Here is a 22,263-nt window from a genome sequence, read left to right as displayed (position 1 = left end):
ATGCTGTCAAAGCGGAGGGTTTGTATTAGAGTGTTATTAGCACCCGGATCAGGCCTTCCTTCCTTCATGTTAGCCTCACTGGTGGTTCACACTGCCGGGGGAAAGGCGACAGAGGAGGCCAGGCTCGAAGACATGGAGGCTAGCCGTCCTTGCAGAGGGGAGTGAGCTGTAGGACGGTAGGCTCTGTCTCGCATTTCTTCCTCCGTTAAGAAACAATGAAAGGTGGACAGGTCAGGTAGACCAGAGTCCACCTTCGGAGCTAGCTCCAGTTTTTACCCAAGCTGCAGTTTCTTGGCGTCTTTCTTCCTCCTGAGCGTCGTTGCTTGAACCAAAATCTTATTTTTATCCAGACAATGATGATGGTGGTTTGAAGTCTTTTTGCCTCAGTCCTGGAATGGCCGTTTTTGAGGGTCTACTGGACCGAGAGGAAAAAAAAGGAAAACATCCTTTTTCTTCTTCTTTTGGTCATTTTCTGTCCTCTTTTCATAGCTCTGTGCAGTTTTTCCACAACTAAAGCAGCTCTTCAACATTACATGAGAGGAGGGACTCATCCACATACAAACACTGATCAGATGATGAGAATACAACACACTGTAAACATAGCGGGGCTGCAGAAAACACCATGCATGAGAGGTCTCTACATGTTAGTTTAACAAGTGTTTGGTTTTATGAAGATGCATTTTTGCAAAGAAAGAATAAATCTGTGCAGGATCTCAAATAACACATGCTTTAGGAAATCAGAGATTGATGTTTGCAGATCTTTTGTTTCTAGTAAAGGTGAAACAGTAGAGCAAAACTCAGTTACAAAAGTATTTGCATCATATTGTTTTTATTTGGCACGAAGTCCAACTTTAAAAACAAGCTCACTGAAGTCCCATTTCATCAAACTTACACATTGCTTCAGCTGTATCAATAACCTGCATGCAATTAGCTTACACGCCATCTAATTGTTTACATATAGCTGTTGCATGCACATAGTAAGTTGCAAATGTTAATTTTATTTTATTTTGAGTTTTGTTTTACATTCCTGATTGTATTTAATTGTTAACTCAGGTTTATAATGTGATTGTGTTGTATTGTTGTGTTGCCAGGGACAGAGTTGGAGTTTTAGCCTCCTATTTTGCAGGAATGGAATAAATGCGTCACCAACCGAATATTTTTTTTTACATTTTCTATCAACTGGAATCATATTACTTTAAAAATTTACACCAAATCGTCAAAAAGATTTGACTTACCTCAAGGTTTTAACATTGAAAATTACTCTTTTTAATTTTCATACTCTATATGAAATCCCAAACTTTACTATGCCAAACCCCCCCTAACAGCATTTGCCTCTGTTTCCAAGGGACCCCCTTTGGAAACCAACAGGCTAGGCTTCAAAATATGTAAAGAAATGTCACCTTTAAGAATGTTTTTCCTAACTTTTTGTCACTTTTCAATAATCATTAAGTCAGCTGAGGTGGGATACTCCCCTCTTATATGTAGTCACTAGACAGGGGGACGAGCCTAGACCATAGACAGCATATAGAGTGGACAACGTGGCTCCGCCATTTACCATTGTACAGTTCTGAAGCCAAAATTCCCCCGTCACAGACGCAGCCATTGTAGCAGTTGTGCAGCCAGAGTCTGCGCAAAAGAGACGATGAGGGATTCTGGGAGAATATGAGTGGAGCTGGGTAACAAAAATGATATATATCTTTTTTCTTTTAAGAGTCTAATCACTTCTTGACTCTACCTCCAGACATATTTTACAATCCCTGAAAATACACGAGAATGGCAGCTGTCAATCATCATTAAATGTTACGTAAAGCCTAGTTTTTAACCATGTAATTAATGAAAACAGAACTTTTCAAAAATAAGAGGACTTGGATACCAGACAGCCAAAGATATCTTCAAATCACCACAACAATCAGACGTGAGAAACATTTTTACGAGATGTATTAATTTTTTTAAGTTTGACCACAGCCCATCTGGAATGACTGGAAAGCTGGATTTTTTAACCTATACTGCAGCCAGTCACCAGGGGGAGCAGTTTTTGTGGAGACCTCACTTCAAGCAGAGCAAGTGGACATCTATTTTTTACAGTCTATGGCCTTGAAGTTGAGTTCAGTTTTTTAAATAGCTTATTAACCACCATATTGACACGGACCTTGACATCATCATGCTGAAGTTGCAGCTGTCACACAGGGCGCGGTTAGGTACTTGAGAATCCTAAAATTATGGCACTTTACGTGCTCATTTTCAAGACAAATTGTTTTTTTAAAAAATAAATAAATAAACATTCCTCATTTTTTCCATTCCCTCGAATTTTCCTTGCCACCCCCTAGGAGGCTGTGGCCCCCACTTTGAAAACTACTGGCATAGATCATAATTGAAGATGTTTGGGATAGCTACGTTGTAGGGCTGAGGTGATATACTATTCTTGCGATTTGATTCTATTATGATTTTTGGGATGCTGATTTGTTTTGAATTGAGAATTTTTACTTTTTTTTGCTTTTTCAACACCAGACCATGTGAAAAAGTTAAATGATAATGTCTACAGACAATATCAGGAGTTATATTTTCCAATAAAATGCACATTATGTGAGTCAGAAAGAAAAATTTCACCCTCTGCTGGAGAAAAGTGGTAACATTTTTCCAATCCAGTTTATTAACAAAGACTAAAATGAAGAATTTGAATTTGAAAAATAAAAGATGTTTTGACTAAGAATCCTGATTTTGATTTCGCCAAACACAAAATCTCAGTATATCGATTTTCAGTTTCTTCTCCCACCCCTACTACTAGGGTGGCCAATCAGATTTTAAAATGGGGCCTTAGCCACCCCTGGCCTCACCCTGACACCGCCCCTGTGTGTAGCATAGTTAGATTCATGAAGCAGTGTTGTATGAAAGAAAATGTTTCATTTTTGCATCTGAAGAAAGCTGGAGCTGGATAAAATTATGACAGAGATACTTTTCAAATCGGAAGATATGAACACCCAAAGGTTTCAGACATTAACACCCTGGGAAGAGAAACTCATCTAGTAGTTACGTTATAAAGTAAAATCATTGAAAAACAGTTACGTATATAAACATAACGTTTCTCTTTGTGTGTGTTTTTAAAGGGGATTTCTACAGAGTGTCTGCTCTCCTGTTATGGACCCTGCCCACACTGGAGGGGATATGTCACCTTTGTATGTGCCACGTAAGAGAAAATCTGCCCAGTCACAGCCTAAAAGTGCAGTGCCATGTCCAGGTAAAGAATATTTACACACCTATGCAGTATCACTTCTAACACTGGATATCAGATAACCTCACCTCACCCTGTTTAATGTCGAATCCTCAACAGTTGTTCAGCGTATGCCAGAAAGGAGCTGTGAATTAAATTCAGTCGAATATCCCAAGGTGAAAACAGACTTTTTAAGCTTCTTGTTTCATGCTGTTTTTAATTTGAAAATGTACTTTATGTTTAAAGATTGATGTGTTTCTAACTTTTATGTTCTTAAATATTTAAGAATGATGAGTCAGATGATCGAGACGCTGTAAAGATGAAGAGGACGTACGGAAGAAAGAGGTGAGACACTCATCCACCTGCAGATTTGGTACATGATAGATAATATGCATGATAACTGCATGATGGGCATTCATTAAAGCCCATTTTTATAGATGTGTTTCTTTATGATTTTGATGTTTTATCCCTTTGTTTTGTCTTTTTTTCCTTCTGCTTCTTTTCTGGTGCCTTTAATTTTCTTTTATCTCTTGTTTTTTTTTCTTTTTAAAGCTTTTAATCTTTTTCAGCAGCATTTTTTTCATATTTTTTTATTTAAATCTGCCTTTTCTCAGCCCTATCTTTCACTATCCTTCAGTCTGATCTCTGCTTTATTATTTTTTTTATCATATCTTTTTCCATCTTATTCAGACTTCATTTCAACCGCACTGTACTCCAATGTGTCTTTTGTGTTAGAAATGCGGTTGTTTGGGTTGGTCTGTTATTTTACTGAGTTTCCTTTTTCTTACTTTGTATTTCCAAGAGAATTTTTTATGTAACTATTTATTTATTTATTTATTTATTTATTTATTTATTTATTTATTTATTTATTCATATAAAGACTGATAGATATAGATATATATTTTATATTTTTGTATTATTATTATCATTATTTTTTAAATGTATCAGTTCAAGGCACTGAGTGTGTTAAGGCTGGAAGTCTCTGTGACATTAACACAAACCATTAAAGCACACACAAATATATTTAATTGTATGAAAACTACAAAATATATTTTCTCTTACTTCTCACAAGTTAAGGGGAATTCCCTTTTTATTTCTCTGAGGTAGGGTAAACTGTGCGAAACAAAGTTTGTTCTTTTCTTAAAAGTGTGAGTGAAGTTATATTTTCTCTTGAATAACAAAAAATAAATTGGAAAAATGACTTTCTAAACAATTGTTACATCAAAATAACTAAATGAATAATACAAATAAACAAACAAACTCAGGTTTGCATGTGTTCCTGGTTTAGGATTTACATTCTTTTTTAGGAAAACAGCTCTAAGCTGTTTAGATTGGGCATTGAAATTTTTTTTTTTTATGTAAGCCAATTTGAATAATCACACATTTGTTTCTATTCTAACTACGATGCGATGAATTGTTACATCCCTATCTTTCAGGCTGTGCACGTTTTTGTTTCTGCTGTAAAAAATGAAGCGTTTTAATTTGGGGTTTAGGCTTAAAAATGTTTGCTTTTGCAATAAAAAGTGCAAACTTTAATGTCCACAGCAGTGAGTAGTAGAGACTGATTTTGGATGAACGCTACTGTACTAGCTGGTGTTGATAACAAACATTTTAAGTTTAAACTTTATTGCCAGTGCTGACCTTTTTTAACTTTATCACGTATTTTGGGTCAGCATTGACAGATCTGGGGATTTCTAAAGTCTGAGCACACAGCCTCTGTTGTCTTTCTATTTAATATGAGTCTTTATGAGGAACTCTTGACTTTTGGAGTCAGCCTCTTGTGGATATTTGTGGAACTGCACTTTTTCTATTAAACACAGGCCTATTTTTGCATCAGCTCTTACTGAGAGGTTTAAAAACATTAATGTCTGTACATTTGAAATGAAGGTAAGTTAGAACTTTGTTTCACAGGTATGAGGAACTCCAGAGCGTTTCCATGACAACAGTAGACTACCCAACCGCCACCTGCTCAGTGATGTCATCAGGAGGTCTCTCAAATGGGGCGGACCCTGGATCCATGGCTCCTTCCACTGCCAGGTTGCCTCAAGACCAGAGCTGGACCTCCAGCAGGGACCGAGGCCCCGACGCCTGGGCCCCAGGTAGAGACCGAGATCAAGACCAGGTCTGGAACTCTGGCAGAGACAGAGGGGCTCACTCCAATCAGGACCAAACATGGATTCCAGGCAGGGACAGAGCCCATTCAGGACCAGACCAGGCTTGGATGACAGGCAGGGACAGAGGACCAGAGCAGGGCTGGGGAGCTGGCAGGGATCGGGGCCAGGATCAGGCCTGGGACGCAGGCAGGGATCCAGGGAGAGAGCGGGTGCCATCAGGACCAGAGCAGGGGTGGAATCAGGACCAAGACTGGAGCAAAGACAGGGGGCACGTGTGGAGACCAGGTACGGACTCATCACATCGGCTTCATGTCATAGTTAAGTATCTGATCTCTGTTTTTATGTTCAGGCTCCTCTGAACCAGTTCCCCTTGGGGGGACTCATGAAGCTGTCTGAACTAAATTCAGTAATGTTAGCCTCAAATAAAAATCTTTCACTGATGTGAAACAAGGTTGCATCAGCTCTCAAAGGCTCAACATGAATCTAAAAAACTGGAACAAGTTTGAAGTCTAAACTTGGCTGATTTGTTGACCACAACATGATTTCATTATTTTATTTAAGTAGATTAAAAATAAGTTACTAAGTTAAATAAAGTTTTAACTTTTATGTGGAGTAAGACTCCTCTTTGATTTTTTTTTTTGTTATGATTTTGGACATTTATTTTTCTCTGCTCATCTTTCTTTGAAGACTTGAACATGAAGAAAGTCCACAGAGAGATGGAGCGAAGCACACCTGCCAATAACTTCACACAGCCACCAGAAGGCAGAGACTCTTGTAAGTCCACGTCTGATTTATACGACTATGAAATCTATTTTTATTTTTTTCCTTTATTTTGCAACAATAAAAGACAATGACATAGACAATGACAGATGGACTAAAGGGTAATGAAGTGGTGATGGCAGTAATAATTGTGGCAATAATGTAACCATAATAGCAAAGATGACTTAAAAGAAGAAAATTAATAATAACAAAGAAAACAAAAGCATAAATTACGACATTGTGTAATGCATTCGGTAATCAAAATACTGATGGTGGCATTGATAATTGTGATGTTATTGTTAAAAGTAGTACCAATATAAGAAATAATAGCACTACCAAAAATGATGGCTAAAGATCAAATAAAGGATTAATGCTACTTCTTCTACTAATGTCAACAAATAATAACAATAAAATAAAAAAAAATTAAGTTAAAATACAAAGTATAGTACTAACAGAGCTAATAATAATTCTCAGAAAATAGATAAATAAATGAATAAATAAGATTATAATAATAAAAAATATAAATACAAAAAATTGATAAATCAGATAAAGTATAGTACTAAAATATAAGAATAATAGACATATTAGTATTAATGGAAAATATAAAAATTATATGAATATATATATATATATATATATACATATATATATATATATATATATATATATATATATATATATATATATATATATATAATAAAATATCTTTTCTGCGTTAACAGGTAAAAAGTGAGACAATTGAAATACTTCTGATAAAATGCATTAGTGCTCGTCTAAAGAGATCATGTAACACGAGCAGGAAAAGCCACACTGACTGTTTAAAAGCTGTAAATGACTCATACAATGTGGATATTTCAGGTTTAAATGCAGCCAGTGTGGGGGAAACCTCGACAGCCCTACTCAGCGAGGACCAGAAACCCCCCATCATCTCCACCAAGAAGGAGCCTCCTACCTACCCAGCAGGTGAGACAGAATGACCAGAGGAGCCCGGGTGGGTTATTAAACTGCCTGCCCTCGTTGTTTTGAATGTTGTGATTCCTTCAGTTATTGAAAGTTTTGGTTTTGCCTTGATCAAAATTTCTGCACCAGTAGAAAATATTGTAATGTCCTCCTCAGAACCAACAATGCATTTTAGTAATAAATAGTATTAATAATAGTGTGCAAGCATAAAACCTGTTGTGCTCTGTAGAAGACATCCTGGGCTTTCCACTGATGTCTGATTTTTTTTAGTTTACCCAATGAAACAAAAGATCTATCTTTCCAAAAAGGCCACCAAAATGACCTCTGTGTTTTATGAGCGTAAATTAAAAACTAGGGCTGGGCAACGATTAAAACTTCTAATTATAATAATCGCATGATTTCCCTGATTAATCATAATTAATCACATTGTGAGAGTGCAATAACATCTGTCATGCAAACACTAAATCAGTACTTGTTATACAGTAATAGTTAAATCACATATTTAGTGCAAATCAAATCTACAAATCCAAAATTAAAGCTTATTGCCACTGTCAGGGCATTAAAGTGATACTCCGGGATGGAACAAGTTGGGTCCTATCACAAGGTTTAGGGCAGAAATTACCCCTACAGCAGTGTTTTTGTGCAGCAGAAGCCCAGAGCGCTCGCACCAAACACCCCCTCCCTGCTCCTCTGCCGGTTTCCTCTGCACTCAGATGGGGCCATATTTTACTTGACCAAAAACACAAATAAACGGACTCCCACCGAAAAAAATCTGATATCGGTCTGCATTCATGCTTTATTTAGAGAATTTTCAGCACATTGCTTTCACACAAAAACACCGCTAAATAAGGCACTAGTTCTCATTGTGTCTATTCGTCCTGGCAGTCTACCTGCGTTTGTTTATATCTGGCACGCCGTGCGCGCGGACTGATACACTAAGCGGCGAGTGCCTTTAAGTTCCGTGGCGTTGCCCCTCTTCTCCATGCTTGTTTTGGTTACTCATCGTGTTTTTCCACCAATTACACTTCTGGTTCCACCGCGGTCAGCAACAGACATTTACAAAATAAAAGCATGTGAGCAACATGCACTAATGTGCGATAAAATATTCAACGGCGTTAATAGATTGACCGGTTAACGGGAAAATAATGCATTAACTTGCCCAGCACTATTAAAAACATTAAAACATCAATTTTTCTGAAGTCCTCCACAGTGGACATGGGGATTCGCTAGATCTACTTTTAGATGAAAAATGCAGGGCACCTCAGGTGACCGATGATTGACAAACTCATAAATTGACTTGCAGGAACCCATCAATACACACATACGTGAACACACACTTACATAAATACACATTCATTTACCCATAAATACATTAAATATTTATTTTGGTTCTGTCTTGGAATTGTGCTATTTCAGGGAGATGTTCATCGAGCTATTATCCGATGATGTTGCTTCTTAGTTGTTTGACAGACGATTTTTCCAGGAAATGGTCAATTTTGTCTAAAATTCCTTTTTTATTTATTTTTCTTTTAATTTTGTTGGCATCAACCAGGAAGTCAAGAGGAGCGATGGCAGCTCCAGATTGTAGCCAAAGGCAGAGTCACGTGTCCGAAGTGTAAGAGCGTGAGCAGGAAGACCGTGGAGGGGCTGAAGAAACACATGGAGAACTGCAGACTGGTGAGCACTCGGTGATCGTACAGGAGGGTAGCACTGTACATACTGCATAACTAACTTTATCACAGCACATAACACTTTGGGTCAGTGTTTTTCCTCTTGCAATCCTCTTATTCATGCAGTACAAGAGCAGAGTAAATATTTACCTCAGCTGCTGAGGATACCAGGCCTTTATTTGAAGCAGGCCTCTTTCGTTTTTTCAGATAAAAGTAAACATATTTATGTTTGGATTTAACACATTTTCTGTCTGGGATTTATGTGTAGAGTAAAACTCCTCTTTGTATCCAATATGTTTTTTTTCTGCTGTGTGCAGCAACCCTTCACCTGTCAGCACTGTGGGAAACAGCTCAAGTCTTCAACAGGGATGAAATATCACATCATGGCCGACCACAGTCATCTGGTAAAGTAGTTATCTTCTTACACACAAGTACTCTGTAGCAGCGTCTGAATTTCATAAATGTTTGATTCAGGTTTTTTCTGTCTTGTCTGTTTTCAGCCTTCAGCCGATGATGCAAAGGATCTGGATGATCGCGTCATCAAAGACAAACTTCGTAAAATCCTGAAACGACTGGGCAAGTTAAAATGCTCCAAAGAGGTAAAATGATAGTTTGGAAATATAAGATGAAAAAAAAAAACTGAGACCTGAGGTAAAAGTGTTTTCTTTATGTTTTTATCTCAGGGCTGTAATGCTGCATTCACCAGCATCATGGGGTATGTTTACCACATGAAGAAATGTGGGAAGGAGGAGTCTGAGCTCGAGAAGATGCTGCTGAACTGTTCTCACTGTGGGAAAACGTACAAGTCCAAGGCTGGTCTGGAATATCACCTGAAATCTGAGCACGCCCCTGTAAGACTCAGAGTTTAGTTCCAGCATATGATACATGAGTACAGACAGCATATGTTGAATTTGGACAGTGTCTGTTCAAACACCTGAAATCTCTGAATTCTCTGTCTTTAGACGCCTTTAAAGAGCGAGGAGGACGATGCCCTGAAGGCCCAGAGAGAAGCTAACCCAGAGAGGACGGCCAGCGGCAGAGTGCAGCGAGCGTCAGCTCAGGTGGCAAACTTCCACCTGGCTGAAATCGCCAACAATGAGCTGCCCAAAGACTGGCCCAAGAGGAAGTTTCAGTCTGATCTGGTGCCAGATGACAAAAAGGTGAGAGAAGTTTTGGTTACCACTATATGTGAGCCTGTCATTCCTGAGTGTCTTCAAGTTTAATGGGTGAGGAACTGAAAGATATTAGTAGACATCTTTGTTAACGCTACCACTGACCTGCTGTGGTTTTTTTACGGCCTCTACAGTTGAAGTATTCCCGACCGGGTCTGCCAGCCTTCAGCCAGGAGGTGCTGAGGAAGTGGAAGAATGAAGTGAAGCTGCAGAGAAAGGTGCACTGTCCAAACCAGGTGAGAAACAAGAAGTTTACACTACAATAAAACTCCTTTCTGAAAAATTAAAGTTAGAAATATTATGGATGTTTTGACCTATCTGTCAACATGCGGTGCCTTCGTGACCCTTCTTTTGGGAATCCTTTGCTTGTTTTTGAGTCATTTTGTCTCTTGATATAATTTGTCCCATGAGTGCAGCTTCATAGGGTATAAAGTTCTTTTGCACACCAGTGGCCACGTAGTCATCGTCAAAAGCTGTGGGTGTGTGCTGCCGCTGGCACTGAGCCAAGGAAGAGGAGCCAAGTTTGAACTCCTCAAAAATGTTGTCTTTATAATCGTTTTTTTGTAGTTTATTATGTATTTTGTTGTAAAGAACCTGGTGCTGGGACACAAACACAACCAAGCAGTCCTTCGTGGTAAAGGTTTTGGTATGTGACATTTCAACAACGAGCGTTTTGATTGGTTGGATGTGTACTCGTCGCAAGCAAAACTTTGGGAAAATCAACTGTGGTCTGAAAAATAAAAATGCACAGTTTCACTCAGCAAAATAACGTTACTGGTGTGAAACCTTGCTTTGACAAACATTAGGTTCGAAAAAAATAACTAACTTGGGAAATATTCACATGAAAAATATGCAACTGATGTGCAAAGGGCTTAAGACACATGAGGAATATGGTTTGGTTGGTTTTTCAGTGCTTCTAAGGTGAAATTCATACAGTTTTAGCTTTTTCATCAAAACATTGCAATGTGTGGCAGGAAAGGACATCCCATATTGGTTAAATACATTATTCTGTAATATTTCTGTTTTTGAAAACCAGTTCTTAATTGCAAAACCTGAACAGCTCGCCATGTAAAAATAGTTTTATTTGTATTTAGGATTATACTGTGTACTCTGCAGGGTTGTGGCTGCACCTACACCAGCGTGTCTGGACTCAAAGCTCATCTTGGACTCTGCACAAGGGTTTGTCACCTTATTCTTTATCTTTAAATTAAAAATGATGTTCCATCATAGTAGAAAAACCCAACCTTTACAGAGCGGTTTCAAAGTATAGGATGCCGTGCATAGTAAGGTAAACATCAGCTCATTTTAAATAGTTTGCATAAGTCTAAAAACAAAGATGGTTGACCTTTGCCACCATATTAATCGTAGAGAGATGAACTCAAAGAGTAAGATTTTTTCGCTGCAAGCCAGGATTTGGTTCTCACTTTCTTCTTTTCCGTTCTTTGAACTTCTGTCAGGGCGACTTCGAGGCTGGTAAATACAGATGTCTGATCTGCAACAAAGAGTTCAACTCTGAAAGTGGAGTGAAGTACCACATCAACTCTGTCCATTCACAGGTAACCAGTTTAAAGGTAGAGTCTGCAGGATTATCCTAAAAAATCGAATGTCAACTTTTCCAGGAATAACCCGGCTCAGTTGTCTCCTACGGGCCTCGATACATGTGTCAGTGTCTGTGTCTGCTTCGAAACCCTCTCCTCAGCCTGTTTGTTGATATTTTGGTTGTATCAGGACATTTCTGGGTGGCAAGTAACGTGGTTACTCACTGCACAAGTGACTTTGCTTGTTGATTAGTGAGTCCAAAAAGCTATCCCTTTCACATTTTAAACAATATGGTACCTGGCAATTATTAACGGTAGTCAACAGTACCAATTTTGGTACTTTTGTGTGTATTTATGAGGTAATAAATATTAATTTGTTTGATAATAAAATCTCTCTTTCTTTCAATTTAACAGTGTAATCTTTATTTATAAACTTGCAATACTCTTCCATTCCCTCACAGTCACAAGGATGTGTTAAGGTACCTTAACATGGTACCTTTTGATTTTGAGTGAATCAGTACTCTGTACTACAGACAGAATTGTCGGTACCTAAATAAGTAGCTAATTTAGTACCCATCCCTGATCCCAAGCAGCTATGATAGTGGACGTAGCACGGAGCAAGAAAATCGCAACCAAAGTCAAACAAAATATGAAACAGATGAAACATTTTACTAAACAAGGGGAAAGTTTGGCTTGACTTTCACTCGTTTTCGGGCACCTGGAGAGCAGCACGAGTTAGCTTTCTGCTAATCGGGTATGTGTCAGATTCCAGTGATTAGCTTGTGCTAACATGCCAAATTAGGTACACGGCTCTCGAGTCTCTCCCACATAGAAACACTATGGTTTTGGTGGTTGCTGGGCTGTTGAGTGAGTTCAGGTAGTCACGGTCTGAGGCTGTGGGTGTGTGCTGCAGCTGGCACTGAGCCTAAGGAGGAGGAGCAAAGTTTGAGCGTTGTGCTTAATAACAAGTAACAAAAATTCTGCAGACTCCACCTTGAAAGACCTTCTTTGACCTAATTTGGAACATTTTTTGTGTTTTAACGTGACTGTGTGTTGGTTTGACCTTACGTCCATCTTTCCTCGCAGGACTGGTTCGTGACCAACAAAAAAGCCTCCAAGAAGTTTGAAAAGTTCCTCAAAAGCCAACCCAAGGAGTTTGTTCATAACGTGGAAAAGCAGAACATGGATCACTACCACCACAACCATTTCCAGCATCATCATCATCAGCATCACCACCACCACCAACACCATCAACAGCACCAACTTCAGCACCCACCCCAACACCTGCAGCACCCTCTGCAACCTCTGCATCACCTCCAACACCAAACCCAATTCCTCCATCCAGAGCATCAGAACCTCCCTCCACAGGTGGACGCCATCCAGCAGCCGATGCTTCACTACACCCCTTTAGAGCCTCCGCCTGCGCCCATGTGGGTGGATCTGGACCGGAGAGAGGACATGCCGTGTCCTGAGCAGGCGCCGATCGAGATGGATATGGACGAAAAACCTGTCATGCACAACAGCGAGATGGAGGAGGAGAAACGGAGGGAGAAGGTGGAGAGGAGGAAGGGTGATGGACGGCAGAAGGATTGCTTTGCTTTCGGTAGCGGTGAAGGCGGTAACACCGGCAGCTCGTGTGGAGAACCAGAGGTGGAGCAGCAGGACAGGCAGAGACAGATCGACCAGTGGAATCTGAAACAGCCGGGTGTCATGGAGCCACACCCTGAGGATGGAAAACGACCGAGAAACACTTAAAAACAACACTTTTCTTAACATCGAACTGAGAGGGTTTCGGTAGAAGCGGAAAAACACCGAGTGTTTGTCTGCTCTTATGAGATATGAAGAGAATTGGAGAAACCATTGAGAAGGCAGCTGGAGTTACAACCTGTAACTTTTCAGAGTTGATGAAGCATTTATACAACAATGGATACCTTGAAAAGAACCTCACAGTCGTCAGTGTGGAAATGAAACTGTAAACTTCTGGTTGAGAAGTTTTGTCTTCAAATGGTTGTTGTTATATAGCCTTGAGAAATGTAGTATATCTATGTGTTTATGTGTAACAGGTTCTTTTCACCAACGTTCAATGTGTCTTACTCCGTTCAGACGTCTTTTCATGTTTACCCAAAAGGGAAAAAGTTACTTTAACCTGAAAGGAGGACGCTACAGTTTAGTATTCTGTTAGACTTGTTTAGCTGTTCTCTTTCTCGCTAAGATTTTGTGCCTCTAAGTATGATCTGTAGAACTTCATACTACTCTTTGTCACTTTCCCTGGCCAACTCCTGATACAAAAATATTTTTGACCCAATCCAACCAAGTCCCTTCCCATGCTTTACTTTCCAAAAGTGTGCTTTAAATTGAAGTCTTTGTCTTAAAATGGCACATAGTTCATGGCTTGCATTGGGTCCAATGCTATGGCTAGAACTGCTGCTGACCCAGACTGATTCCTTGATGTAAGTTACTCAAGCAGAAAACCCCATAAGCAACTTGATTTTCATCTATTTGAATTTTATTTAAAGCCGTTTACTGCTGCTTACTGGTGTCAACTCAAGTGGATTACTGATACGGAAAAAGTTTTTGTTTACATTTCTATTCACGAAGATTCTTAGGTTTATGTTTTAAGTCAGCAGATGTGTTCTTTATCTTACAAGCACAGGACAAGACCAGTAAGGTATGAAGGGTCCTGGGGTGTCCCAGTTTGGGTTTTTTGTCCCCCAGGCCAAGTCAAAGTCATTTGATTTTGAGTATCAGCCAATACCAAGTCCTGATCCAATACTTCTACGCTCCACTTTATGGCATTCAACCAATAGTGCCACTGCAGCAAATTGGTGACGTGTTGTTTCTGTGTTGAGCTGAGACGGTCTGACTTAAGTTCCCCATTTGTTTTGAAATATTATTGATCAGATAAAATTAAGGATAATATATACATATACATGTGTGTATAAATGTATATGTATAGGGATGGGTACCCAGTTCGGTACTTTTATAGGTACCGACCAAATTCTATCAAAAGTACAAGGAACCGATTCACGTAAAATCGAAAGGTACCATGTTTAGTTACCTAAATGCATCCTTGTGACTGTGAGGGAGTTAAAGAGTAGGCGATTTTCCATGCTGGACGTGAACACAACATTGAAAGGTTATATATTGAAGAATAAATGTGTTAAATTAAGAAAAAAATTGAGATTTTATTGTTAAACAAATTGATATTTTTTACCACATAAACACAAAAAAGTACAGAAAATTGGTACTGTTGAGTATCGATACCAATTGCCAGGAACCGGGCATCGGTACCATATCACTTCAAATGTGAAAAGTACCCATCCCTATATATAAATATATAAATATATAAATATATATATATATATATATATATATATATATATATATATATATATATATATATATATATATATATATATATATATATTTATATATACATATAAAATTTATTTATTTATTTTTTACTTTTTTTTTTTTTTCGACCTTTGATCGGGATGTGAAGTCCGATTCCAGTTGAGTCTGTAACCATGAACCTGATTTCCAAACGTGATCTGATCAGAACATCCCTTAAGGGAACCACTTTTTCCACAGGGGGCGCCAGAATCAACACAATGCAAAAATTCTTAAAGATCGCCTACATCTTGAAAAAAAGTGAAGCTGTTCCTTGTTTTAAAGTTGCACTTCAAGATTTTTTTATGTCCTTCATTTGAATTTCGACTCATGGTCCATTTGCTTTCATTTCCTTAAAACGTCATCGTCTCTGCATTTCCTTAGCAGAGGCTGTTTGTTTAGCTTTAAAGGCCATAGCTTGCACTGACATCATTAATTGTAATTTCATAAGGAACACCCTAGTTTTGTTTGAACACACTGGAAGGGTCTTTAAGATGACTTTCAATTTCAAAGTTGAAAAGTAACTCACACTAATGGAACTTATTTTAGGAGCTGCAAAACAAAAAGTATGAAAACAAAGATAATTTGCTCTTCATTACTACTAATTTGATTGTATTTAATACCTGCTACAGAAATACACTGACATGGATGAAGGAGCAAATCACACATTTAACATGAAGGATTTATTCTTACTTTCATCTTTGCTTCTGTACATTTGTTTTTATCAGCCTCACAGGATATTTATCCAACAGCATGTAGCCTAGTCTTTATGTACTCTGTGTTTTGTATCTGAAACAATGTTGTAAAGGAAGGATGTTTGTCATTTGTTTGAGATGGTTAACCAACTCTTTTTTGTCCTTTTACCAGTTTTTTTATTTGTGAATGTATTTTTGTTCTGTCCCCAATTTTGCACTTTTGACTGTTTTAACAAACATCGTGGAAAAATATCCTGTTAATATAATTACCTGGTTTGGATTCAATGCTTTAGACTTTATTATACTTCTGATGCCTTTAAGAAGAGCAGTCTGTGCTTAGGTTAAAAAACAGCAACAAGCATTTCCAACAACGTGAGGAGCAGTTCAGAATTCACAGTTTTACATGTTTTTTTTTTGTTTTCCTGATGATCAAAAGCTCTCCAACACTTTTAGTTTGAAAAGTTAAAGTTTCCAAGTGTGATCTTTCCCTCACTGTTTAAATACTTCCCATGTGCACTTCTGCTTGTGACCAAACCTGGATCAAACCTCACATACACTATGCGCAGAAAGTATCGCTGAGCATTTACACATTTCACGAGTGCAGCCATAGAGCAGCCATCGTCCCATAGCTGAAACCTCTTATTTAGTTATGAGACATGTGTCCAACTTTTCTTTGTGGTACTGAATCCACAGTAGCATTTCTGCATCTAAATACTGGAAGAAAGTACAGATATTCAGATTAAGCTTAAACAAAAAGATGCGATTGTTGTTTTTTTCTGTTTTCAAGTGCCAATAGACAAGTTTTTGTCTTCTGTAGGTGCTAAAGAGGCAACAGATTTCATTTTCCTTTAAATGCTTTGCGTTACAAACCAGGATTCCCTCATACAGTATTTGTGTAGACTTTGAGTCGGCCCTTTCTTGGATGTCATGCAGAAAATGGGTATTTTTAAATTGTACTTTTAAATTAAAGACGCCATGTGAATCCAATGAAAAATCAAAGTGATGTAAAATTGTTCTCAAATTTTGCGACAATGCAACCAAACTGAAACCTTACAACTTATTTTACCCAGGCCAGGTTTGAACAAAGAGTGAGTTTATAGTCTTACATCATTTGTAAACGCATTCAGAAAGCACTTAATTTTACCATTTGTGCAACATTTTTTCTATCCATTGGTTTCAGCCAGCTCTGCATTTAAAACCTGTACATTTAATATGATGTTTTTTAGGACTTATGTGCTGCTATTTCATAGTACCAGCAGTGTTATAATCACAGAATATTAAAGTTTAATTCCTGGAATTTTGTGCTTTGTGTCTTCATCACGGTAATGATTGTTTTTCAGGACTTTTTAACAACGAGACAATGACTTCTGCTTGATTATTATGACTGAATTATTATGCTTGGAAGGTGGTAATTATGGCTGAAATGCGCATGCTCAAACAAAATTGTAACACTGTTTGATTGTGTAATGTTGCGTTGGACTGATAGGGGGCGGTGTGGGTCACAAAGCTCGTACAGTAACATGGCGGGCTGATGTAAGCGTAATGTGACTTTCAGAAACCTCAATGTCTGAATCCTATGCGACTGGTTCGTATATTTTACCGCTCAAGAAAGAATACGGAACTTATCTATGGCGAGGATATGCGTGAGTAGCTCCGGTAACTATCAACAGCGCCCGTTAAGGTAGCGGAGATTGGGATTCGATCCCGTGTGGTCGGGGTCTGGTTTACCGGATTCGGTACGAGGCGATTCAGCCTTCGCCACTGGGGAAGAAGCTTCAACCCCTCGCATGGTGAGTTTTTAATGGTGCCTGTAATAATTTTATAACTTTTTGACCGTTAATACCTGGTCTAAAAAGTGTAAAAGTTCTCAACTGTAACTATATTCATGTGTCAACTGCCACTTTAGCCGGTTAGCATTAGCTAGCTGGGTAGTGTTAGCTTGATAGCGTGGCTACAAAAAGATGTGTCACTGGTAAATAAACCAACAACCGGAGTGTTTAATACAGTAAACCAGCATGTTTGGTGGTAAAAAGATGTGCCGAATTTATTGAAGGATACAAGTAAACCAGATTTTAATATATTAGTGACTGTATTATCAAGAAACACAGGTCTTTACGGAAAATAGTGCTAACACTGAATAGGATTTGGTCTGCCTGTCATAACCAACGGCTGTCGCGTCTCCACGTTTCCAGGACAGTAGCTTTAAACCCCTGTAATTCATTTTGCAAGATTTTGAACCATGTAAATGAAACGGAAAAATTCAGTTTCTGTGAGTTGTCGTCCTAAAAGGGTGTTCAGTCTCAAGTGACAACTTTAAATCAGTAAAATGTGACGGAATATTACATTAGCCTTCTGCATGTGTCCTGTCAACGTGTACTGTAAGATATTATACTTACCAAAACTATGATTTTGCTAATAGAATAAGGTTAATGTCTGTCTTTTCTGTTTAGCAGAAAGAGGAGCAAACCTGAGAAGAAACTTTCCCCACACATGAGGAAGCATCTACCAAGACAACCACAGCAACACAAACCCTATGGATCCCAGTGACTCTGGACAAGGTTGACAATACCATCTTTTATCCTGCTGTGACTTAATTATTAAAGTTTAATTTGAAAAATTAAAAAAATACGTGAGAAGAATTAAGGGCAGAGTTGCTCAAATATGGAGAGACATGCCGACTTGAAGGTAGGGATGGGAATTGACAAGATTTTTTCACTACTGATGCACTTATAAATTTTGCTTATTGATCTGATTTTTTTATCGATTCCCTTATCAATTGCTATTGTGAATTTTCTTGGTACAAAAAGTAGCTTTACGGGTTTTCTGTGGTAACAACATTTAATTAAGTTTATACTGTAAGTAAATAAAATGTAATTGGTCTCTGAGTCTGGATATTTCTGGGCATAATTATACAGAAACAGGTAAAAATTGCACACAATGTTACATTGATGTACTGTGTTGTAATACATTAATAATTCAAGTAGGCCATCTAGTGTCTCAAAGTGGTTATAGCAATCGTTTAAGTTGTTTGGAAGCTTTCCATAGTTATGAAGTCAGCCATGAGCCTTTTAATTGTCTGTTACATTTGAAATTCTCAGTATTTTTTACGGAGTTGATGTGATATGTTTCTGTGATGCAAGCTTGAAATTCTATTCTGAACCTGAAGTTATAGTGATGTATGCTAACTGCTAGCATATCAATGCAGTTTCCCATATACGATAGCATGAAGCTTGTGCTATTTTGTTATTCTGGTAAATAAGGTGATTTATACCGTTTTAAATGTACTGAATATTAATCTCTTGAGAGAGAGTAATGTAAATTTCTTTATGAAGCCAGTTCTTCAGTAAAACTTCAAGCTGAAAATCCTGAGTTTTCTTTGGAAACGTTATCTCACTGCAAAGCTAATATAGCTGCAGCAGAATAGTCGACGTGAGACCTGGTGGCTCCAGCACAATGTAAAGAATTGTTAAGGGAATCGTTAAGCACAAAGGCTAACAATATCGACGGATTGAAACATTTTGTATCGATTCTCAACAGGCACTGGTTTTCAATTCCCATCCCTACTTGAAGGCTTACACTGGATTATTAATGTGACAGATTTGGAATATTGTCACCTTTTCTCTTTTCTATTCTATAGTCCCAAACTGGACAAACATGTCATCAATAATTTGTAAAACAATGTAAATGCTAATCGAGAAGCTTAGTAAAATGCAAAATAATTACAACGTGCATGATGATGTTAAAATAAGGTTGAATTGACTTTTCATATCAGGTGGTGCATGTCAGCATTTACATCATGGAGATTGCTTCGTCAAGTTCAACAAAATGTATGATTAATTCATATCCTTACTGGTGACTGTAACTGCAGGAGCAATTTTAAGACTGATTTCATTCCTAGTGAGCTGTAGCATGGAGGGGTTGAATCTATGACCTTGTGTTTAGGGGGCAGTGCAGTTAATCGCTTAGCCAAGATGGCAGAGGGTGGAATTAGGTCATGATTTAGAAATACAAAAGTTCCATATCAGAGTAAAAAAGTAGATTATTTGCGTTGAGTGTAAATTAATTTTTGATTACCTAATCAAATGGCTTTAATTGATAACTATATACTATCCACCTGTAGAGTGATAACTCTTCTCTCTTCTCAGGGCAAGAGCAGCCATCAGAGCAGCCATCAGATTTTTTAGCACCCACCTCCAAGGGACGGCAACGTAAGAAAAATCCCAAATATTTTGATTTCGAGACTGAGGATACATCTGAAGTGCAGAAAAATACACCCAAAGTTAGCCCGAGAGGAGGAAGAGGAGTAACTGTTAAAAAGACTCCTACAAGGAAGAGCAAAGCTAAAAATGACACACAAGAGGCCGCAGACGGGGAAGATGAAGCAAACGTCCAAACATCTCCAGAGTGCGATGGAGTTATTTCTAAGGAAACTCCGAAAAAGGCAAACAGCTCTAGAAAGACAAAAGCGACTCCTGTGAAAAAAACTCCTGCCACTGATGAAGGGGTACAACCTATAGAGGGTGGAGTTGTTGAAGCAGAGCAGCAGGAGAATGGGACACCAAAACCAAAAAGGAAATATGTGAGGAAGCAGCCTGTGCAGAAAGTAGAACCTGTTGTAGAACCACCACCATGTGACGGGGAGGAGGGTGGTGGTGTCGAAGCGGTGCAGCAGGAGAATGGGACACCAAAGCCCAAGAGGAAATATGTGAGGAAGCAGCCTGTGCAGAAAGTAGAACCTGTTGTGGAACCACCACCTTATGAGGAGGAAGAGGAGGAGATCCAACCAGGGGGACGACGCAGGAGGAGTGCTGCTAAAGCGTGAGTTACACGTCCTCTGATTTTATTTTATATCTTCTTCAGAGATCATGGTAGTAATTCTGTAACAAAACACTGGAATGATTTTTTCCAGGGCTTTGAAGTATCTGCACTGCTTGGCTCAGGAAGTGTTCTCCCATCCCGGTGATGAGGTCGCTCCCCAGGGAGAAAGAAACGATGATACAAGCAAAACAGAATCACATACAGGCGAAGCACAGAAAAGTCTAAAAGGGAACAAAGGTACCGTAAAAAAACTTCAGGGTTAACCCAGTGCAATGTTTTCAAAACTTCACATAATCTGCTGAAACCTTGTTGATCTTTTTGAAGCGTTTCATCAGATTGTAAGGTTGAGACCGTGTGTTCTCTGATTTGTTGAACTTCCAGTAGAGTCCAGGGGTCAAAGGAGGAAGCGTTGCAACTCCGATCCTCCAGACGATGAAGACTTCGTTCCAGATGCTAAAGAAATGGAGGACGAGGAGGATAACGTTGACGATGAAGACGAAGAGTTTGAAAAGGAGGCCAACGACTCTGAGTCTGAGTTGTGGATGAATAGAAATGATAAACGTTCAACAGCTACTCCCGTCAAAAGAACCACTGTGTGTATTTTGTCTGTTACGTTTCAGAGTTTTCATTGGACCAAAATCTGATGCTTGAAGTCTTGTTCGCTGTGATCACACTGCATGTTGCATGTTGTTAGATGTTGTGACATGAAGCCTTCGGTTTTCCTTTAACCACATCTTATTTTAACAAGAATCAAGTAATTAATCAACATGACTTAGATCAAATCTGGGATAAATTTATTAGAACCTAAACCTTCAATGTTTGAAAAACAGCTCAACCCATCCCTCTCTGTCCTGCAGTTGTCCTACAAGGGAACTAGAGGTCCCAACGGGCTCCCCGTAAACATGATGCTCCCTGTGGTGAAGTCTGCTGAGGCCACCAAGAAATTGTGAGTTGCTCCAATCAGAAAGTGGGTGCAATGGTTGAAATTGTGTTATTTTTTTCAAACCATATGAGAAAAGATAAGAGAGGATTGAAATATGACGATGCAAACAATATCAGGAATTCAGACCAACTGTGTGTCTCTTTTCCAGCCGAGAAGAGCACTTCAGCAGCTGGGTGTTTCCAGAGTGGATACCTTCTAACAGTCACTGGCAGCCAGTACCAGAAAGGTACTTCAGCTTTAGTTCTTGTCTCTGTTGACCTGTGTTAATCCAGCTTTTAATAGATTAACAGATTCCAAGTGCCCCCCCCCCGAGATCCCTGAGCAGTAAACTAAAACTGACTTTTGGTTTATGCTTATTTGGAGTGTCTTACTTACTTTTCTTTTATTTACTGTATTAAGTGCTGATCTGTTGGTGCTGACAGGTGAATGTGAATGAAGATGTCTGCAGCTGTGTATGTTTTGCATTTGTTTGTTTTTATTCACTAAATATTTCAATAAATCAGGGTAAACTGCAAATTGAATTGCTCTTCAGGGATTAATAAAGTCATCTTAATCAAACCTTTTATAAATGTTATGCATTGAAGTATCTAACCTCAGAGAGCCAAGGTTGGATAATTTCAGGCTAGATGTAACTATTAACAATTTTTTATTGTTTAAAAAACTTCATGTTATAACTGAGTTCTGTGACATTTGTGTGTTTTAGGGATTTGCCGAAGTACTTACCTCGGGAACTCCAGTCAGTCGCTTTCAGTGTGTCCAGAGAAGGCCTCAATAAGGAGGAGCAGCCTCTGCAAAGACTCAGCAGGTCTAACCAGGCATCATGATCTCCTGTTCATTTACAAGACTACACAATGAGAGGCTGAAGTTTGTTTACAACACATCCATTTGTTTATGTTACAACGGGCACTCAGGGAGACCTGGAATGAAGTCAAACAGATTTTCTTAGTTAAATTTAACTCTCACTTTGCATTTTCTCCTTGTTTCTAAAGCCTCTTG

General features: G+C 38.6%; 2 protein-coding genes across 4 annotated transcripts in view; both read left to right on the top strand.

Moving 5' to 3' along the window:
- The first annotated feature begins 42 nt into the window (after positions 1-42).
- znf512 (zinc finger protein 512) lies at positions 43-14,771 on the top strand. Its single transcript, XM_074685260.1, has 16 exons — positions 43-176; positions 3,105-3,235; positions 3,329-3,384; positions 3,495-3,553; positions 5,120-5,607; positions 6,010-6,096; positions 6,940-7,044; positions 8,594-8,718; positions 9,029-9,115; positions 9,212-9,310; positions 9,395-9,562; positions 9,674-9,871; positions 10,018-10,119; positions 11,000-11,062; positions 11,341-11,439; positions 12,508-14,771. Exons 2-16 carry the CDS (start codon positions 3,136-3,138, stop codon positions 13,174-13,176), a joined length of 2,505 nt encoding a protein of 834 aa, XP_074541361.1. The 5' UTR covers positions 43-176; positions 3,105-3,135; the 3' UTR covers positions 13,177-14,771.
- Positions 14,772-17,014: 2,243 nt separating this feature from the next.
- The window catches only part of gtf3c2 (general transcription factor IIIC, polypeptide 2, beta), a 32,199-nt gene continuing 26,950 nt past the window's right edge, over positions 17,015-22,263 (top strand). For 2 of the 3 annotated variants that reach the window (XM_074685816.1, XM_074685814.1), the window contains exons 1-8: positions 17,015-17,296; positions 17,957-18,064; positions 19,652-20,324; positions 20,416-20,561; positions 20,706-20,917; positions 21,182-21,270; positions 21,416-21,493; positions 21,971-22,072. In XM_074685816.1, the coding sequence (XP_074541917.1) occupies positions 18,040-18,064; positions 19,652-20,324; positions 20,416-20,561; positions 20,706-20,917; positions 21,182-21,270; positions 21,416-21,493; positions 21,971-22,072 (1,325 nt within the window). In that variant the 5' untranslated portion in view covers positions 17,015-17,296; positions 17,957-18,039. The remainder of the gene's footprint in view (positions 17,297-17,956; positions 18,065-19,651; positions 20,325-20,415; positions 20,562-20,705; positions 20,918-21,181; positions 21,271-21,415; positions 21,494-21,970; positions 22,073-22,263) is intronic. The other variant, XM_074685815.1, reaches the window with a different exon arrangement.

Source organism: Halichoeres trimaculatus, unplaced genomic scaffold (genome assembly GCF_033239565.1).
Source record: "Halichoeres trimaculatus isolate MK-OKI-2021-1 unplaced genomic scaffold, fHalTri1.1 fHalTri1_scaffold_13, whole genome shotgun sequence".
Taxonomy (NCBI): domain Eukaryota; kingdom Metazoa; phylum Chordata; class Actinopteri; order Labriformes; family Labridae; genus Halichoeres; species Halichoeres trimaculatus.
Note: the sequence above shows the minus strand (reverse complement) of the source record. Positions and strands in the feature narration are given on the sequence as shown.

Bases quoted from the DNA above. Each gene is read 5' to 3' on its own strand.
- znf512 (XM_074685260.1), top strand. From the start codon at position 3,136: ATGGACCCTGCCCACACTGGAGGGGATATGTCACCTTTGTATGTGCCA. The intron at 9,311-9,394 runs GTAAAATGATAG...TTTTTATCTCAG, and splicing joins AGTTAAAATGCTCCAAAGAG to GGCTGTAATGCTGCATTCAC. The intron at 9,563-9,673 runs GTAAGACTCAGA...CTCTGTCTTTAG, and splicing joins TGAAATCTGAGCACGCCCCT to ACGCCTTTAAAGAGCGAGGA.